Source organism: Salmo trutta, chromosome 15, assembly GCF_901001165.1.
Source record: "Salmo trutta chromosome 15, fSalTru1.1, whole genome shotgun sequence".
Taxonomy (NCBI): Eukaryota; Metazoa; Chordata; class Actinopteri; order Salmoniformes; family Salmonidae; genus Salmo; species Salmo trutta.
In genome coordinates, this window is record NC_042971.1 from 23,685,171 (window position 1) to 23,703,782 (window position 18,612).

The window sequence follows — 18,612 nt, forward strand, 5'->3', positions numbered from 1 at the left end:
GGAGTGGCTTTGTTAGTTATTTAAAGTGTCTAAACGGGATCCTTAGAACGTCCCAATTGTTGTAGTGTTATTTACTTATTTAACCTTTATTTAACTAGGCCAGGGGTCGGCAACCCAAAATGTTGAAAGAGCCATATTGGACCAAAAAAACAAATCTGTCTGGAGCCGCAAAAAATTAAAAGCCTTATATAAGCCTTTTAATGAAGGCAACACATGCTGTAAGTGTCTATATTAGCTATATTAGCCTACTATCAAAATGATAAGTAGGCTACAAATACATAATGAGCATTCATGATTAAACGTTTATTTTACCTGCAGCGCATCCTGGAGAGAATAACGCACCACGTGACTACTCTGCTGTACGATGGCGCTTTAAGTTTAACTTCCATTATAATATTAATGTATTATGTTTCGTTGCATTGATGAAATTATAGAAATACAATACAGAAATCAGATTTTTGATGTCATTTTTATTTTAGGATTCGAAAAAACAACAACAAAATGTGCAACGTGCATAATAGCCTCCTGTAATTTCAGACCTCCCATGGAAATAAAATGCAGTCCTTTTCAATCCTCAATAATACGATACAATCCTCTTCTCTTTTCCCCCTTATCTGGGCAACAGACAGAGTGCAATAAAACAGCAGCCTTTTGAAAAGGTAGAGTATATAAAATGTCAATAATACAGTTTAAGTTCGATTTCTGTGCATTATCCTCTTCTCTTTAGTTTTCTGCAAATGTGCAAGGGTAAAATGCAGCAGCACCCTCTTCTCTTTTGACACGCACAATACAATGCAGCCATCCTCGGACCTGAGCAACAAAACACAATAATATCCCTATGTGTCATTCCAAATATATACTGACAAAAATCAGAAATCACTTTATAAAAACAGCCACTTTGTTACTAAATATGTGCCTATGACAGGATTGTGTTCTTACCCGTTTAATGTGACTTCTGTTTTCGGACATCACTGGACAGCTTCTCAACATCGGGCATGTAAGATGTAACTTTAATCTTCACGCAGGACTGCAAGCTCTCATCTGTGAGGCAGGTGCGGTATTTGGATTTTATGTAGTTCATATTTGAGAATATCTGCTCGCACAGGTATGTTGATCCAAAGATGGGTAATACTCCAAATGCATATTTCTTCATGTTCCTATAACTGTCAGGAAGAATGGAAATGTCTTTCCACGTTACTCTTTTTGTTATTTGACAACTTCTCATTACAAAGCAAACATGCAGGCAATCCTTCCGCATTGGCAATGAAAGCAAATGATTCGGTCCAAGAACTGTGGAATCCCTCTGTTCTACTCAGCTATCTTTCTCTTTTTTCCTTTGGGATCCATGGCCCATGACACACCCGCCGGTTTGTTTGCAACAGCCACCTGTCTGGCACTACGCCGAGCTGAAAGAAACGTGTGTCGCAGGCTATGACGTAATCTTCGTTGACAGAAATGTTTAAATTAAATATTTAGTATACACATTTTTACAGCATTGGATAATAAATTATATTAAAACAAAAAATATATTCACACCATCTTTTTCCATTTTCATATTTTTGAAAAAGCTCCAGGGAGCCACTAGGGCGGCGCTAAAGAGCCGCACGCGGGTTGCCGACCCCGGAACTAGGCAAATCAGTTGAGATCAAATTCTTATTTACAATGACACCCTACCCCAGCCAATTGTACGCTGCCCTATGAGACTCCCAATCACGAGTTTGGGGAGTTTCTCCCATTCTTCTCTGCAGATCCTCTCAAGCTCAGTCAGGTTGGATGGGGAGCGTCGCGGATGTGATACAGCCTGGATTCGAACCAGAGACTGTAGTGACACCTCTTGCACTGAGATGCAGTGCCTTAGCCTGCTGCACCAATCGGGAGCCCATACTGTAATGGTCATGGATTGTTCAGAAAGTCGTTTTATTCATTGAATTGTTTGTATCAATCATTTAAAAAAATTATATCAATAATGGGCAAAAACGTAGCGCAATGGCCATCAAGCCAAAAACGTCATAAAAGGCATCAGGCAGAAGTAAATTAATTCACAAACACAAATATAATTTTATATATAGCTTGAATGACCACTTTTTCACGAATGTAATGATATAATCGTCAAGCCCATTCAAAAGATTAGGGGACATGACCCGGAAGTAAACTGGAAGATGTCATCACGAAAGATGGGGGATCAATTAAGATGTCCCACTCAGGCTGTTAACCATTTTTTTATTTTTTTAACTGGGTGGCTCTCCCATAGGCACCAATGTGATAGCAGCTGGATCTGGTCTGCTTAGTTAATTGATTCTATATGAACCAGTAAGAATAATCGAGTAGGATGTCTGACGTAAGGGACACAACATTGTATCTGTCCCATTATGGTGTCTGTGAGAACATGGACAGCGCCATTGAGGCCATCTCAATTTTGAACAGATACCCTGGATGGAATTATGTGATCCTTCCTTAACCCATAGGGAGTCCCACCCAGTTGACTACTTAAAAATTGTGAAAGTCCTCAAGGGTGCTGTCCATGCGAAAACAGACTTTTTGGCACTAGAGTCCTCTATCTAGCTCTATGGTATATCAAGAACTAGGGCAAGTTTGTTTTGCATAGCCTGATACCCCAGGTGGGGAGAGTAAGCACATTTTAGGCCTTCTGAAGGCCCTCGGATCAATTCCCACACTTAGTCTTGGTCTCAACTTACTGTTGCGAGTTAGAATAAACAAGGTTCTATTTAAAAATGTGGTTGTGCATCAGCAGTTTTCCTCATGTCAGTCACTGATGGTCAATTAGCCCATGTCAGCAAATATTTTTTAGATTGCTAAGTTAGCTGGCCACTATCTAAACTTGTTATCAAGATTGAATTACTGGCCGGGAGGCCCCATTGATTTTGTTAGGCAGTCTCACTCAGATATTCAAAACATTTCTCTCCAACCTATGGCAAAATGTGTAAAATGCAGGTAATTTGCTGTAAAACAGCTCATTTTCCTCCCTACCCCGTGGCAAAATGAGTAGAATCGCATGAAATTAGTAATGCAACTGCAGAATCCTCTGCCCCTTGGCAAAATTGAAGAAAATTTGCATTAAAACTGAAACATTTTCTCTACACCCCATGACAAAATGGAGAATTGCACAACCTTAACTCTAAACCCTGAAAAATGTCTCTCCAGTAACAAGCGGGGGACCACTAAAATGTTTTGCTTGCAGTATGGGGGAGGGTGAGGTACGGAAGTGGGTATGTAGCATGGAGGATTGGTCTGTACCAAACCTCCATGGGAAAACTCCACTTATTTCTTGCAGACCTCAGACAAGAATATAACCAATGGTCTACTCACTGCATCTTTAATGGAAACTGTTCATATGGTAAACTAAACAAAGCAGTTATTTTATGAGATTTGGGCCTTAAAATGTTGTCAGTGGGTCATCGAGTGTTAGCTACGATATATGCCACTTCGATGAGTCACCGGATTCCATTATCAGACACCAGTAGGAATGTGCTTTGCACGAATTTGACATATGCACACCCTCTTTAGATAATTCCCACAAAATTTAAAATAACGGTCCTTCTTAATCTGTGTAAAAGGTAAGTCTACTTAAATTCCCTTCATTGAATTGGGAGTGAAAAACGAATAAAAAAAAAAAGGTCAATGACAAATAATTTATTCTCCAGGACTCAAAATGTACACAAACTTTTCTTCCTTAAAATATCACTGTCTCAGACAGTGTACATCTTCAAGTATCTAAAACATACATGGCAGCTATTTTCAGTTCAAATTACTGACCAGCCTTGGCTTTACAGATTGGGCCACTGGGGTTATGTGCTTTGTGTTTACAGGGTAGTGAGATTGGACATTGGGTTTAATCGACTTCCTCAATGGTGGGGCCAGAGGATCCACCACCTCCAGGAGCAGCACCGGCACCGCCAGCACCTGGGAAGCCTCCAGGCATTCCTCCGGGCATACCGCCTGTCATACCACCGGCACTCTGGTACAGCTTGGTGATGATGGGGTTGCACACCTTCTCCAGCTCCTGTTGCTGGTGCTCATACTCTTCCTTCTCCGCAGTCTGAAACAAATATACAGGTTACGATTAATTGATTTCCCTTCTTGACACGTTATGGGTAATAACTTGGTTTTAAATTAATGATAGGCACATCAATATACTCTACCTGGTTCTTATCCAGCCAAGCAATGATCTCATTGCACTTGTCCAGAATCTTTGTCTTGTCCTCATCACTGATCTTTCCCTGCAGTTTCTCATCCTCCACAGTAGACTTCATGTTGAAAGAGTAGGACTCTAGTGAGTTCTTAGACGAGACCTTGTCACGCTGCACATCATCCTCACACTTGTACTTCTCAGCCTCCTGGACCATGCGCTCAATGTCCTCCTTGCTCAGACGACCTGGTCAGACATTTTTTTTTTAAAGGGTTAAGTTAAGGATACATGCACTATCCAAGTGGGCATATTGTAATCAAATTTCACTTTGGTCACATATGCGGTTTACCTTTGTCATTGGTGATGGTGATCTTATTCTCCTTGCCAGTGCTCTTATCAACGGCAGAGACATTGAGGATGCCGTTAGCATCAATGTCGAAGGTGACCTCAATCTGAGGAACACCGCGAGGTGCAGGGGGGATTCCAGTCAGCTCAAACTTGCCCAACAGGTTGTTGTCCTTGGTCATGGCTCTCTCACCCTCATACACCTGGAGGATACAGTCAATATTAGCAAAACATGCATGTCTTCAAATGAGAAGTACATGTCACTAAAATAGTCACTCAAGACATCCAAGGAATGTATTGGGCCATCTTCGGTCTTTCAACCTCTGGTGGAAACTACAAATAGCAGGAGTAAACGTCAGAGTGGCCAAAGGAATGAGGAATCATTGCCCTGAAATGGACATTTCATGCAGGCCCCCCCTCACCTGAATGAGCACACCAGGCTGGTTGTCTGAGTAGGTGGTGAAGGTCTGGGTCTGCTTGGTTGGGATGGTGGTGTTACGTTTGATCAGGACGGTCATGACACCTCCAGCGGTCTCAATACCCAGGGACAGGGGTGTGACGTCCAGCAAAAGCAGGTCCTGGACATTCTCAGACTTGTCACCTGAAAGTATGGCTGCCTGGACAGCTGAAAATGAGAGGTTAAACACATGGAAAAACATTACTGTAGACTCACTGCGCCATTGTCGCTCAGACATCCAAGGAAGGTATTGGGCCATCTTTGGTCTTTCAACCTCTGGTGGAAACTACGACTGGCAGGATCAAACTTCATCACAGCGAAACTATTGCGTTAAGGCTCATTATAGAAGCCCATTGGCCACAGAGCGAACACAAGATGATCAGTGACCCACCTGCGCCATAGGCCACAGCTTCGTCGGGGTTGATGCTCTTGTTGAGCTCTTTGCCGTTGAAGAAATCTTGGAGCAGTTTCTGGATCTTGGGGATACGAGTGGAGCCTCCGACCAGGACGATGTCGTGCACCTGGGCTTTGTCCATCTTGGCATCGCGGAGGGATTTCTCCACTGGGTCAAGGGTGCCACGGAAAAGGTCTGCATTGAGCTCCTCAAAGCGAGCCCTTGTGATGGAGGTGTAGAAGTCAATTCCCTCGTACAAAGAGTCGATCTCGATGCTGGCCTGGGTGCTGGAGGACAGGGTGCGCTTTGCCCTCTCACATGCGGTGCGGAGACGGCGAACAGCCCTCTTGTTGTCGCTGATGTCCTTCTTGTACTTGCGCTTGAACTCCGCGATGAAATGGTTGACCATGCGGTTGTCAAAGTCTTCTCCACCCAGATGGGTGTCTCCGGCAGTGGACTTGACCTCAAAGATGCCATCCTCGATGGTCAGGATGGACACGTCAAAGGTGCCACCACCCAGATCAAAGATAAGGACATTCCTTTCAGCACCGACCTGAAGCAGAGGAGAACATTCAGTATTTGCACTTATAAAAACAAACTAAAAACCAAATGGCTATGCATTCCAGGGCTGGGGTCAATTAAAACTTAAATTTAACAAACAAAAAGGCATCTATTTTCAATGATTTCTCAAAAAAACTGGGTAGAATCCATTTATTTAAATAAGTTAATCAATTGAGTTTAAACAATAAAAAAAATAAAAAAATAACTTCCTGAATGAACCGCCATCAAATCAAATTGACCCTAGTTGATGTATTCACTCCGACATCCAGGAAGGTGTTGGTCATCTTTGGTTTTACAACCTCTAGTGGAAACTATGAATGGCAGGAATAAACTTAATCATAGGGACAAACTAGATTTAACGTGCCATCAACTTTACTTGAAATGAACAAATTATCTTTAAAGGATTATTATTATTATTATTATTATTATTATTATTATTATTATTATTATTATTATTATTATTATTATTATTATTATTATTATTATTATTATTATTATTACAATAAAAACATAACTAGACCTTGACCTCTAAAAGATATGGGTCTCACCTTCTTGTCCAAGCCATAAGCAATAGCGGCAGCAGTTGGCTCATTGATGATTCGCAAAACGTTCAGACCAGAGATTGTTCCAGCATCTTTGGTTGCTTGGCGCTGAGAGTCATTGAAGTAAGCTGGCACTGTTACAACAGCATTTGATACAGTCTGCAAAAAAATAAAAATATGGAAAAAAATGGTGGGAATGAATAGACACTGTCAATAATACCCTGAAATAGACTGAACCCATTGGGCACACCACAATTTCAAAGTGGAACATTTTGGATGAGATCAATTTGATTGACCTTTATTCACCCACTCAAAAAGGACAGCCAGAAGTATGAATTCCCAATGTGTTATCACTATGCTTTCAACCATCTAAGGCTGCATTTACACAGGCAGCCCAATTTCGATCTTTTTTCCAATAATTGGTATTTTGTCCAAACAGATATTTTGGGAAAAGGTCAAATTAGTGAGAACACCCACCCCCCCCAAAAAAAACTATTGGGCTGCCTGTGTGAAGTCTTAAAGCGTAACCAAATTGCAACAGAAAGTGTCTAATTTCTGGTTAAGTCGTCATCTAAATGTGTCATCACTGCACATTCAACCATTTTAAAGTTCAAATGGGAATAAAATGTTCTTCATATAATAGCACAACCAAATGACCTGGATTGCAGTTGAGATTACGAGTCGTCAATGCTGATCTAGATTCTGCGCAGATTATAGCGATTGAAGATTCAGTTGTCAAGGCAAAAAATATCAACATTTGAAGGAGATGCATCTTTTGTGCCACTGACAGTCCGGCTTTAATTCCAGTTTGTCTACAAATGTATAAATGATATGTTGGATTCACGTCGCAATTAAAAGGAATCTGACTAAATCAAACTATTTAAAGTTTGATTTAGTCCTATTCTTTATCTTTTTGGTTGAGATGGAGACGAGAATCCAACAATTGTTACCATGACTAAATTAGAAATGAACCAACACTTGAAACCCTAGGACTATATGCATTAGTGAAAATATATATACACATACACACAGTTGAAGTCAGATGTTTACATACATCTAGGTTGGAGTCATTAAAACTTGTTTAACCACTCCACAAATTTCTTGTTAATAAACTAGTTTTGGCAAGTCTGTTAGGACATCTACTTTGTGCATGACAAGTAATTTTTCCAAAAATTGTTTACAGACAGATCATGTCACTGTATTACCAATTCCAGCGGGTCAGAAGTTTACATACAGCAAGTTGACTGCCTTTCAACAGCTTGGAAAATTACAGAAAATTATGTCATGGCTTTAGAAGCTTCTGAGGGGCTAATTGACATCATTTGAGTCAATTGGAGGTATACCTGTGGATGCATTTCAAGGCCTACCTACAAACTCTGTGCCTCTTTGCTTGACATGGGGGAAAAAAATCTAAAGAAATCAGCCAAGACCTCAGAATTTTTTTTCCTGTAGACCTCCACAAGTCTGGCTCATCCTTGGGAGCAATTTCCAAATGCCTAAAAGTACCACGTTCATCTGTACAAACGATAGTACGCAAGTATAAACACCATGGGACCACGCAGCCGTCATACCGCTCCTAAAGATGAACGTACTTTAGTGCGAATCAATCCCAGAACACCAGCAAAGGACCTTGTGAAGATGCTGGAGGAAACCGGTACAAAAGTATCTATATCCACAGTAAAAGGAGTCCTATATCGACATAACCTGAAAGGCCGCTCAGCCAGGAAGAAGCCACCGCTCCAAAACAGCCAGACTACGGTTTACAACTGCACACAGGGACAAAGATTGTACTTTTTGGAGAAATGTCCTCTGGTCTGATGAAATAAAAATAGAACTGTTTGGCCATAATGACCATCTTTATGTTTGGAGGAAAAAGGGGGAGGCTTGGAAGCCGAAGAACACCATCCCAACCATGAAGCACGGGGGTGGGGGTGCTTTGCTGCAGGATGGACTGGTGCATTCAAAATAGATGGCATCATGAGGTAGGAAAATAATGTGCATATATTGAAGCAACATCAAGACAGCCAGGAAGTTAAAGCTTGGTCACAAATGGCTCTTCCAAATGGACAATGACCCCAAGCATACTTCTGATGTTGTGGCAAAATGGCTTAAAGACAACAAAGTCAAGGTATTCTGGCTTTAACCCTCACCCGCCGAGCCAACAAGTCCCAGACGTGCTCAATGGGATTGAGAGCCGGGCTCTTCACTGGCCATGGCATAACACTGACATTCCGGTCTTGCAGGAAATCAAGCACAGAACAAGCAGTATGGCTGGTGGCATTGTCATGCTGGAGAGTCATGTCAGGATGAGTCTGCAGGAAGGGTACCACATGAGGGAGGAGGATGTCTTCCCTGTAACACACAGCGTTGAGATAGCTTGTCGTCATTGCAGGCACAGTCTGGGTGATGCTGTGACACGTCGCCCCAGACCATGACGGACGCTCCACCTCAATCCCGCTCCTGAGTACAGGCCTCAGTGTAACGCTCATTCTTTCAATGATAAACACGAATCTGACCATCACCCCTGGTGAGACAAAACCGCGACTTGTCAGTGAAGAGCACTTTTTGCCAGTCCGGTCCAGCGACGTTGTTGCCGGTGATGTCTGGTGCAGACCTGCCTTACAACAGGCCTACAAGCCCTTAGTCCAGCCTCTCAGCCTATTGCGGACAGTGTGAGCACTGATGATGGATTGTGCGTTCCTGGTGTAACTCGGGCAGTGGTTGCCATCCTGTACCGCAGGTGTGATGTTCAGATGTACCAATCCTGTGCAGGTGTTACACGTGGTCTGCCACTGCGAGGATGATCAGCTGTCCGTCCGGTCTTCCTGTAGCGCTGTCTTACAGAAGGACATTGCAATTTATTGCCCTGGCCACATCTGCAGTCCTCATGCCTCCTTGCGGCATGCCTAAAGAACGTTCACGCAGATGAGCAGGGACCCTGGGCATCTTTTTTTTGTGTTTCAGTCAGTAGAAAGGCCTCTTTAGTGTCCTAAGTTTTCATAACTGTGACCTTAATTGCCTGCTGTCTGTAAGCTGTTAGTGTCTTAACGACCGTTCCACAGGTGCATGTTAATTAATTGTTTATGGTTCATTGAACAAGCATGGGAAACAGTGTTTAAACCCCTTTACAATGAAGTTATTTGGATTTTTACAAATTATCTTTGAAAGACAGGGTCCTGAAAAAAAGGGACATTTCTTTTGCTGAGAGATAGATCTATATATACATCCAGTTACATATCAGCATAATCTTTTAAGACATAGCGTATCATTTGCACAATACTATGGTCAGCTAGACCAAAACTCCAGTATTTTTTCCCTTCATAGCTTGTTCTCAATCAAGTTTTTAAATTAGGAGCCTGTTTTCAGCACTTATTTCCATGACTAATCAAAACTCATGACTCGCTCTTGTCCCTCTGCAGAAGACATTGTGTGCAATATGTTCAGAACGTCAAACCGCAAAAAAAATCTGTATCGAATTGCATATAGAACTGTGAGTCAACAATACATATTGTATCAGCACTTAAGTATCATGATAATATTGTAACGTGAGGTCCCTGGCAATTCCCAGCCCTAATATGCATTGTCAAAATTTTTTGTTGAACCCAGGGTTGAATTTAAAATCAGTAGCTGTTGATGACTTTGCAAATGCTATATAGGCCTAAATAGTATCATTAATGATATGTAAAGTATGGTTACATTTTATTTGCCTTGTTAAAATCTACCATTTGGAATGACTTGGACAGCAACAGTACATCTATTTAGTTAAGAGATCTCCAAATCTCACGATAGCACATTGGTAGTAATTGTCTGTGACAATTGTCAAAGCTAAGCGTTGCTTGTTTAAAACCCTAGATGGGAGACCAAATGGATAGCTGTAGATAGATTAACTCGCCAGTAGGAGGTGCTGCCCAGCCTACTGTTTTTTTCTGATAGTGAATAAAACGTTGAAGATCTGACATTGTTTCAAATCAAATTTTATTGATCACATACATGTTATTGTAGCAAAACGCTTGCGTTAAAAAAAAAAATCCTGGCTGTATGTAATAAAACAATTCTGGTCTAATAATGTAAGAAAACAAAATTCTACTGCAAAGTTGCTTAGGGGCTAGAAGCATGGCAGCCCTCTCTCCCGGCACCATTTTCTCAAAGATACAAATTTAACATATTTTATACAAGGTTTGTCTATTTGAAAATTGGTTGCCATAATCCTGTGGTTGAAATTTCACCATCAAAACAGTTGATGACTTACTTCAAATCCAATGCATTTTCCACATAGATGCCACATCACAATACATTGACAAATTACATTGAAACGATGTTGATTCAACCAGTTTGTGCTCAGTGGGCAATGCATTTGAAACTCACCTTTCCGAGGTAGGCCTCTGCAATCTCCTTCATCTTGACCAACACCATGGAGGAGATTTCCTCAGGGTAGAAGCTTTTGGTCTCGCCTTTGTATTCAACCTCCACTTTGGGGCGTCCGCTGTCGCTGATGACGTTGAAAGGCCAGTGCTTCATGTCGGATTGAACCACGGTGTCCTCAAACCTTCTGCCAATCAAACGCTTAGCATCTAGAATACACAAATAAAAAGTCTTAATGATTGCATTATATACATACTCCAATCATACCAACTGACCTTTGGTTTCTCACTCAGACATCCAAGGAAGATACTAGAACCATCTTTGGTTATAAAACCTCTAATGGAAACAACGATTGTCAGGAATCAACTGAATCTAAGTGAACCAAGTTAGTCAAATTTAACCATAATTAAAACACACCTTCACTGACATCTAGCAATAACCACCTTTGCAGAACAAACTTACCAAAAACTGTGTTGCAGGGGTTCATGGCAACCTGATTCTTGGCAGCGTCACCGATGAGCCTCTCAGAGTCGGTGAAGGCAACGTAGCTTGGAGTGGTCCTGTTGCCCTGGTCGTTGGCAATGATTTCAACCTTGCCATGCTGGAACACACCCACGCAGGAGTAGGTGGTCCCGAGATCGATGCCGACCGCTGTTCCCTTAGACATGGTTACTGTGACAAGAGAAATAAATATGTAATGCTGAGAAGTCTTTCCAATAGGTGGCAGTCATGATCACTCAAGGTAAAGCATGAGACTTGGACTGTGGATTAGGAGTCAAAGATCAAAGAGCAACTTCCTTTATGGGGAAATACACCGACTCATTCAATTCATAAGAATGGTGACTAATCCTGTTCGAGGAAAGGTAATAGGCGTTCAGTTTCATACCTGGGCTGGCATTGGATGGGCCAGACAGACATCTTAGGCAGGGCAAGAGGCATATGCATGGTGCCCTGCCAGGCTGAATCCCAAGTCACCCCCTTACCCCTCCCCATCTGCACATTCACGTGCACCGCCGCCATTTGCACAAGCGTCCCAAAGTTGAGGGAGTGAAAATTATCAAGTGTGTAGGGGCCAATTGGACACTCAGATGGCCAATTCGAGCAGAGGCAGCATGCCTCAGAGCGATGTGCTATCCCGACAGGCACGGCAATACATTTGGATTTTCATTAAAAAATAATGGAGATGTGCGTGACATATAATTAGGCACATTTGTTTATGTCTGATTTCGAGACTTGACACATGTAACCGCTGAATGATGCTCCCGAGTGACCTAAGACACTGCATCTCAGTACAAGAATTATCACTGCAGTACCTGGTTTGAATCCAGGCTGCATCACATCCGGCCGTGATTGGGAGTCCCTTAGGGCGGTGCACAATTGGCCCAGCGTCGTTCGGGTTTGGCCGGGTAGGTTGTCATTGTAAATAAGGATGTGCTTAACTGACTTACCTAGTTAAATAAAGGGTAAAATAAAAAAATCAAATACCTCCCAAATTAAATGTTACTGAGGTTTATAGTTTGTAAAACGACAGGGGGATTTGTTCATATGAATTTCATACTCGTTTTATTATTGAAAAGTGGAACATTAACTGTATCATTCAAGTCAGGAGTGTGTCCCAAATTTGATGGGTTTCTTGATCCAATCGCCACTCTTTGGAAGTCACCCTCAGTTTCATCAGCCACACCTTCCGAGCGAGGGGTGGTTTGGGATTCCAACGGACTATTGTGAAGGCTAGGCATCTGTTAGCCTATTCATAGATACTAACTACCTTTAGCGCCTATTGATGAAGGCATCTTCTTCCTGGAGGTCTTTTGTTAAGAGTCCTGAAGCTTGCTCTAAACATGAACATGCGTCAATTGCGGAAAATATACATTTCATATCAGCAATAAATAATTTTCATAAAACAAATGACTTATATTGTTTTTTGTAATTACTACAACTTCATAGGGTGTTCACCCACAGCCATAGCTCCATGTTACAGCGATTGTTTACGGAAGACAGACGACCACAGCTATTTAACCATCTAGCATGCTCAAACACCTGTGTATGGGTAACTGGGAGGAAGTGTAGCGGAAGTGTAGTTCGTCGGCTGGAGGCTATATCATTTCCTGCTGATATGAAAGATAAGGACCATACGTTTCAAAAACTTTCGCAAGCGATAATTGACTTTTCTAAACGTTAAAACACAGCATCGGAATTGTACTTCACAAGTGGCCAGCAGCTGGCGCTGAAAACCCTATGGAGAGAAATGTTTGCGAGAGCTCGGCTACTGCAGTTCCGTGGACGAATTCCGCATGATGTTCATATAATTGTGATGGCAGTTGGAAGAGTAATAGCCAATGGCATACAAGCCCGTATGGTAAAGACTGTGCGTAATGGCGCACGTACAGGTCTCCATACAATAGTAAATGGCATTTTATTTTTTAAATATATGAACCTAAACAAAATGTAATAGAAAAACTTCAATACCAGTGAACATAACACTATTCAGCCTAATATTATCTGTTATTTTGAATGGTTTGGCATCATTCCCCTTTCACCCAGGTTGGCATGGTTCGTCAACGCGATTAATCTAGGATGATCCCTGACCATCTGGGAAGGGGGAGGCACGTGTTTTACACCCTCCCCCAACCCGGCTTCTGAAGGACAACGCTGAGTGCTGCAGTACAGCTGGCTCCGCAGCCAAGCGCATTAAAATTGCGGCCATTTCACTGGTAGGCTATAACATTTTCTAGAGACTAATCTGGCATCTCTTAAAGGCTGTCGTCTCGTAGAATTGTTGAATAGACCTATAGTGAATACAACAATATTAGCATAAATGATCGTAATCGACAAATATGTATATTACATCTAATAAGGACACACTGATACCAAAGCGAATATAGAAACAATTGTAGGAAAAACACAATATGTTACATATGCCTATAACTGGCAATGACGTAGGCTATAACATATTAGATTATGTTTCCTTTTATTACCTGGATGTGATGTAGGCAATTCTGTGTGCGAGCTGTTCGCAGTCTCCGCTACCCGATGAATGAGAAAAGAAGATGCCGGCGAAAGCGTTCATGTATCTTCCGGATAACTTGTGAACCAATCAGCTTCCAAGAACTCCTCTCTCACCTGCCTGTGAAATTCTGCACTTCTAGTACGTTCTAGCAGTCAAAATGATCTACAATCAGAATTTAACCACTATTGTTCAATGCGGAATGCGTTATATGGCCACATGTAAGGAATCAACCAGCACTAGGATCAGTTGTAATTTTCTTTATATCCCTCAACGCATTGATTGGTTGAAATCTAGCTCGTGTGTTGCATAAATCACTTGAAAAAAGACGAAGGTCGGTTGAGGATTATAAAACCCCGGAAATAGCAAGAGAATATTCTAGAGCTGTCCTAATCAATTTACTGGCACTGTGTCAAAATAGTCTGACCCACTGAACTGTAGGCCTATATTTAACTAGGCAAGTCAGTTAAGAAAAAAATATTATTTTACAATGACGGTCTACCCAGACCAAACCCTCCCCTAACCAGTACGACGCTGGACCAATTGTGCGCCGTCCTATGGGACTCCCGATCACAGCCGGTTGTGATACAGCCGGGATCGAACCAAGGCCTCTAGCACTGAAATGCAGTGCCTTAGACAGCTGTGCAACTGGGGAAGCCCAGGTGAATAAACACTTAATTTTTATTTAACACTTCTTTTAGGTGTTAAGTCATTACATCCAGCTGTTTTTATCAACAATATAGTTAATTATAAAATGGGTTGTTTGGATCCTGGATGCTGATTGGTTGATAGCAGGGAGTTATAGGGCCACAATTCCCACATTCTCCGGGTAATGCCTGTTAACAGTTCCATTAGATGTATCGATGCGCATCAACTGTCCCACAGCCGAGCCTGTCAATTTATGAACAATCCCCCTGGAAAAAAATGTCTAGACAATATTTCCCCATGCTAATAGACTGGTTGGTTGTTTAGCAACAAAACTGAAGTGTACACAACTATGGGGCAGATGGTGTTGGCTTAGACTGTGGATAACGTAAACTATAATTAGTCTCCAAATGTTTATTGAAAATGTAAATACATTTGCAAAAAGAGCACATGTTGTCTCTCAAATACATCGTTACAGTTGTCAGTGAGCTAGCTAGCGAATTTGAGCCATAATAGCATAGACATGACATCAGTCAAAACACCTCAAAACAAGACATGGTATTAATAAGAAGCTACAACTGTTGAAACGAGCCACCTACGATTCCCCACAAGGCAGCTTCTTGTCATTGTTGCTAGCTATCTGACCAGAATCATAACAATGCACACCTTCCGGCCACGTCGATGCTTGCACATAATTTGTGACATTTACAGCCAACCCATCTATAGAATAGCATTTGGTTTGCAACAGTTGGGGTTTGTCTAAAACAGGGGTAGGCAACTACACTGAATAAAAGTGCATTCAGAAAATATTCAGACCCCTTGACTTTTTCCGCATTTTATTACGTTACAGCCTTATTCTAAAATGGATGAAACATTTTTTTAAATAAAAACAGAAATACCTTATTTACATAAGTATTCAGACCCTTTGCTATGCAACATGATTGCAGTCACCTGTGATAAATTCAATTGATTGGACATTATTTGGAAAGGCACACACCTGTCCCACAGTTGACAGTGCATTTCAGAGGAAAAACCAAGCCATTAGGTCAAAGGAATTGTCCGTAGAGCTCCGAGACAGGATTGTGTCGAGGCACAGATCTGGGGAAATTTCCACAGTATTGAAGGTCCCCAAGAACACAGTGACATCATTCTTAAATGGAAGAAGTTTGGAACCACCAAGACTCTTCCTAGAGCAGGCCGCCCGGCCAAACTGAGCAATCGGGGGAGAAGGGCCTTGGTCATGGAGGTGACCAAGAACCCGATGGTCATTCTGACAGAGCTCCAGAGTTCCTCTGTGAAGATGGGAGAACCTTCCAGAAGGACAACCATCTCTGCAGCACTCCACCAATCAGGCCTTTATGGTAGAGTGGCCAGACGGAAGCCACTCCTCAGGAAAAGGTACATGACAGCCCGCTTGGAGTTTGCCAAAAGCCACCTAAGGACTCTTAGACCATGAAACACTTTAATATTCACATGGAAAAGTCCACAGACCCACTCCAAAAGGCTTTTGGAGCTATCATCGACTCAGTGGGTTTTGTCCAACATGTCTCCGGACCTACTCACTGCCACAGTCATACTTTGGACCTAGTTTTGTCCCATGGAATAAATGTTGTGGATCTTAATGTTTTTCCTCATAATCCTGGACTATCGGACCACCATTTTATTACGTTTGCAATCGCAACAAATCATCTGCTCAGACCCCAACCAAGGATCATCAAAAGTCATGCTATAAATTCTCAGACAACCCAAAGATTCCTTGATGCCCTTCTAGACTCCCTCTGCCTACCCAAGGACATCAGAGGACAAAAATCAGTTAACCACCTAACTGAGGAACTCAATTTAACCTTGCACAATACCCTAGATGCAGTCGCACCCCTAAAAACATTTGTCATAAGAAACTAGCTCCCTGGTATACAGAAAATACCTGAGCTCTGAAGCAATCTTCCAGAAAATTGGAACGGAAATGGCGCCACACCAACCTGGAAATCTTCCGACTAGCTTGGAAAGATAGAACCGTGCAGTATCGAAGAGCCCTCATTGCTGCTCGATCATCCTATTTTTACAACTTAATTGAGGAAAATAAGAACAATCCAACATTTATTTTGATACTGTCACAAAGCTAACTAAAAAGCTGCATTCCCCAAGAGAGGATGGCTTTCACTTCAGCAGTAATAAATTCATGAACTTCTTTGAGGAAAAGATCATGTTCATTAGAAAGCAAATTACGGACTCCTCTTTAAATCTGCGTATTCCTCCAAAGCTCAGTTGTCCTGAGTCTGCACAATTCTGCCAGGACCTAGGATCAAGGGAGACACTACAGTGTTTTAGTACTATATCTCTTGACACAATGATGAAAATAATCATGGCCTCTAAACCTTCAAGCTGCATACTGGACCCTATTCCAACTAAACTACTGAAAGAGCTGCTTCCTGTGCTTGACCCTCCTATGTTGAACATAATAAACGGCTCTCTATCCATGTGTGTACCAAACTCACTAAAAGTAGCATTAAGAAAGCCTCTCTTAAAAAAGCCAAACCTTGACCCAGAAAATATAAAAAACTATCGGCCTATATCGAATCTCCCATTCCTCTCCAAATTTTTTGAAAAAGCTGTTGCGCAGCAACTCACTGCCTTCCTGAAGACAAACAATGTATACGAAATGCTTCAGTCTGGTTTTAGACCCCATCATAGCACTGAGACTGCACTTGTGAAGGTGGTAAATTACCTTTTAATGGCGTCAGACCGACGCTCTTCACCTGTCCTCGTGCTCCTAGACCTTAGTGCTGCTTTTGATACCATCGATCACCACATTCTTTTGGAGAGATTGGAAACCCAAATTGGTCTACACAGACAAGTTCTGGCCTGGTTTAGATCTTGTCTGTCGGAAAGATATCAGTTTGTCTCTGTGGATGGTTTGTCCTCTGACAAATTAACTGTACATTTCGGTGTTCCTCAAGGTTCCGTTTTAGGACCACTATTGTTTTCACTATATATTTTACCTCTTGGGGATGTCATTCGAAAACATAATGTTAACTTTCACTGCTATACGGATGACACACAGCTGTACATTTCAATAAAAACATGGCGAAGCCCCAAATTGCCCTCGCTGGAAGCCTGTGTTTCAGACATAAGGAAGTGGATGGCTGCAAACTTTCTACTTTTAAACTCGGAGATGCTTGTTCTAGGTCCCAAGAAACAAAGAGATCTTCTGTTGTATCTGACAATTAATCTTGATGGTTGTACAGTCATCTCAAATAAAACTGTGAAAGACCTCGGCGTTACTCTGGACCATGATCTCTCTTTTGACGAACATATCAAGACTGTTTCAAGGACAGCTTTGTTCCATCTACGTAACATTGTAAAAATCAAACATTTTCTGTCAAAAAATGATGCAGAAAATTTCATCCATGCTTTTGTCACTTCTAGGTCAGACTACTGCAATGCTCTACTTTCCGGCTACCCGGATAAAGCACAAAATAAACTTCATTTAGTGCTAAATACGGCTGCTAGAATCCTGACTAGAACCCCAAAATTTGATCATATTACTCCAGTGCTAGCCTCCCTACACTGGCTTCCTGTTAAGGCAAGGGCTGATTTCAAGGTTTTACTGCTAACCTACAAAGCATTACATGGGCTTGCTCCTACCTATCTTTCCAATTTGGTCCTGCCGTACATACCTACACGTACGCTACAGTCACAAGACGCAGGCCTCCTAATTGTCCCTAGAATTTCTATGCAAACAGCTGGAGGCAGGTCTTTCTCCTATAGAGCTCCATTTTTATGGAATGGTTTGCCTACCCATGTGAGAGACGCAGACTCGGTCTCAACCTTTAAGTCTTTATTGAAGACTCATCTCTTCAGTAGGTCCTATGATTGAGTGTAGTCTGGCCCAGGAGTGTGAAGGTGAACGGAAAGGCACTGGAGCAACGAACCGCCTTTGCTCTCTCTGCCTGGCCGGTTCCCCTCTCTCCACTGGGATTCTCTGCCTCTAACCCTATTACAGGGGCTGAGTCACTGGTTTACTGGTGCTCTTCCATGCCGTCCCTAGGAGGGGTGCGTCACTTGAGTGGGTTGAGTTACTGACGTGGTCTTCCTGTCTGGGTTAGCTAGTACACCCGAGTAGTTTATAAAGAATTTAGCTTGTCTCGTCTA

At 42.0% G+C, this 18,612-nt stretch overlaps 1 protein-coding gene and 1 long non-coding RNA gene across 2 annotated transcripts; both read right to left on the reverse strand.

Annotated features, from left to right (window-relative positions):
• Positions 1-727: 727 nt before the first annotated feature.
• On the reverse strand, positions 728-1,439 carry LOC115148665 (uncharacterized). Its single transcript, XR_003866714.1, has 2 exons — positions 940-1,439; positions 728-810 (listed from the first exon to the last, which is right to left on the reverse strand). It is a non-coding gene; the product is annotated as an uncharacterized LOC115148665 (long non-coding RNA).
• Positions 1,440-3,636: 2,197 nt separating this feature from the next.
• LOC115148666 (heat shock cognate 70 kDa protein) lies at positions 3,637-13,858 on the reverse strand. The gene is made up of 9 exons (XM_029690758.1): positions 13,787-13,858; positions 11,271-11,480; positions 10,812-11,017; positions 6,453-6,605; positions 5,341-5,896; positions 4,915-5,117; positions 4,497-4,695; positions 4,161-4,393; positions 3,637-4,057 (listed from the first exon to the last, which is right to left on the reverse strand). Exons 2-9 carry the CDS (start codon positions 11,473-11,475, stop codon positions 3,851-3,853), a joined length of 1,962 nt encoding a protein of 653 aa, XP_029546618.1. The 5' UTR covers positions 11,476-11,480; positions 13,787-13,858; the 3' UTR covers positions 3,637-3,850.
• Positions 13,859-18,612: the final 4,754 nt, after the last annotated feature.

Excerpts from the sequence above, each read along its gene's own strand:
- LOC115148666 (XM_029690758.1), bottom strand. The coding sequence starts at position 11,475 with ATGTCTAAGGGAACAGCGGTCGGCATCGATCTCGGGACCACCTACTCC. Across the intron at positions 5,897-6,452 it reads CTTATGGCTTGGACAAGAAG|GTCGGTGCTGAAAGGAATGT; the intron begins GTGAGACCCATA and ends CCTCTGCTTCAG. Across the intron at positions 4,394-4,496 it reads CACCATCACCAATGACAAAG|GTCGTCTGAGCAAGGAGGAC; the intron begins GTAAACCGCATA and ends ATGTCTGACCAG.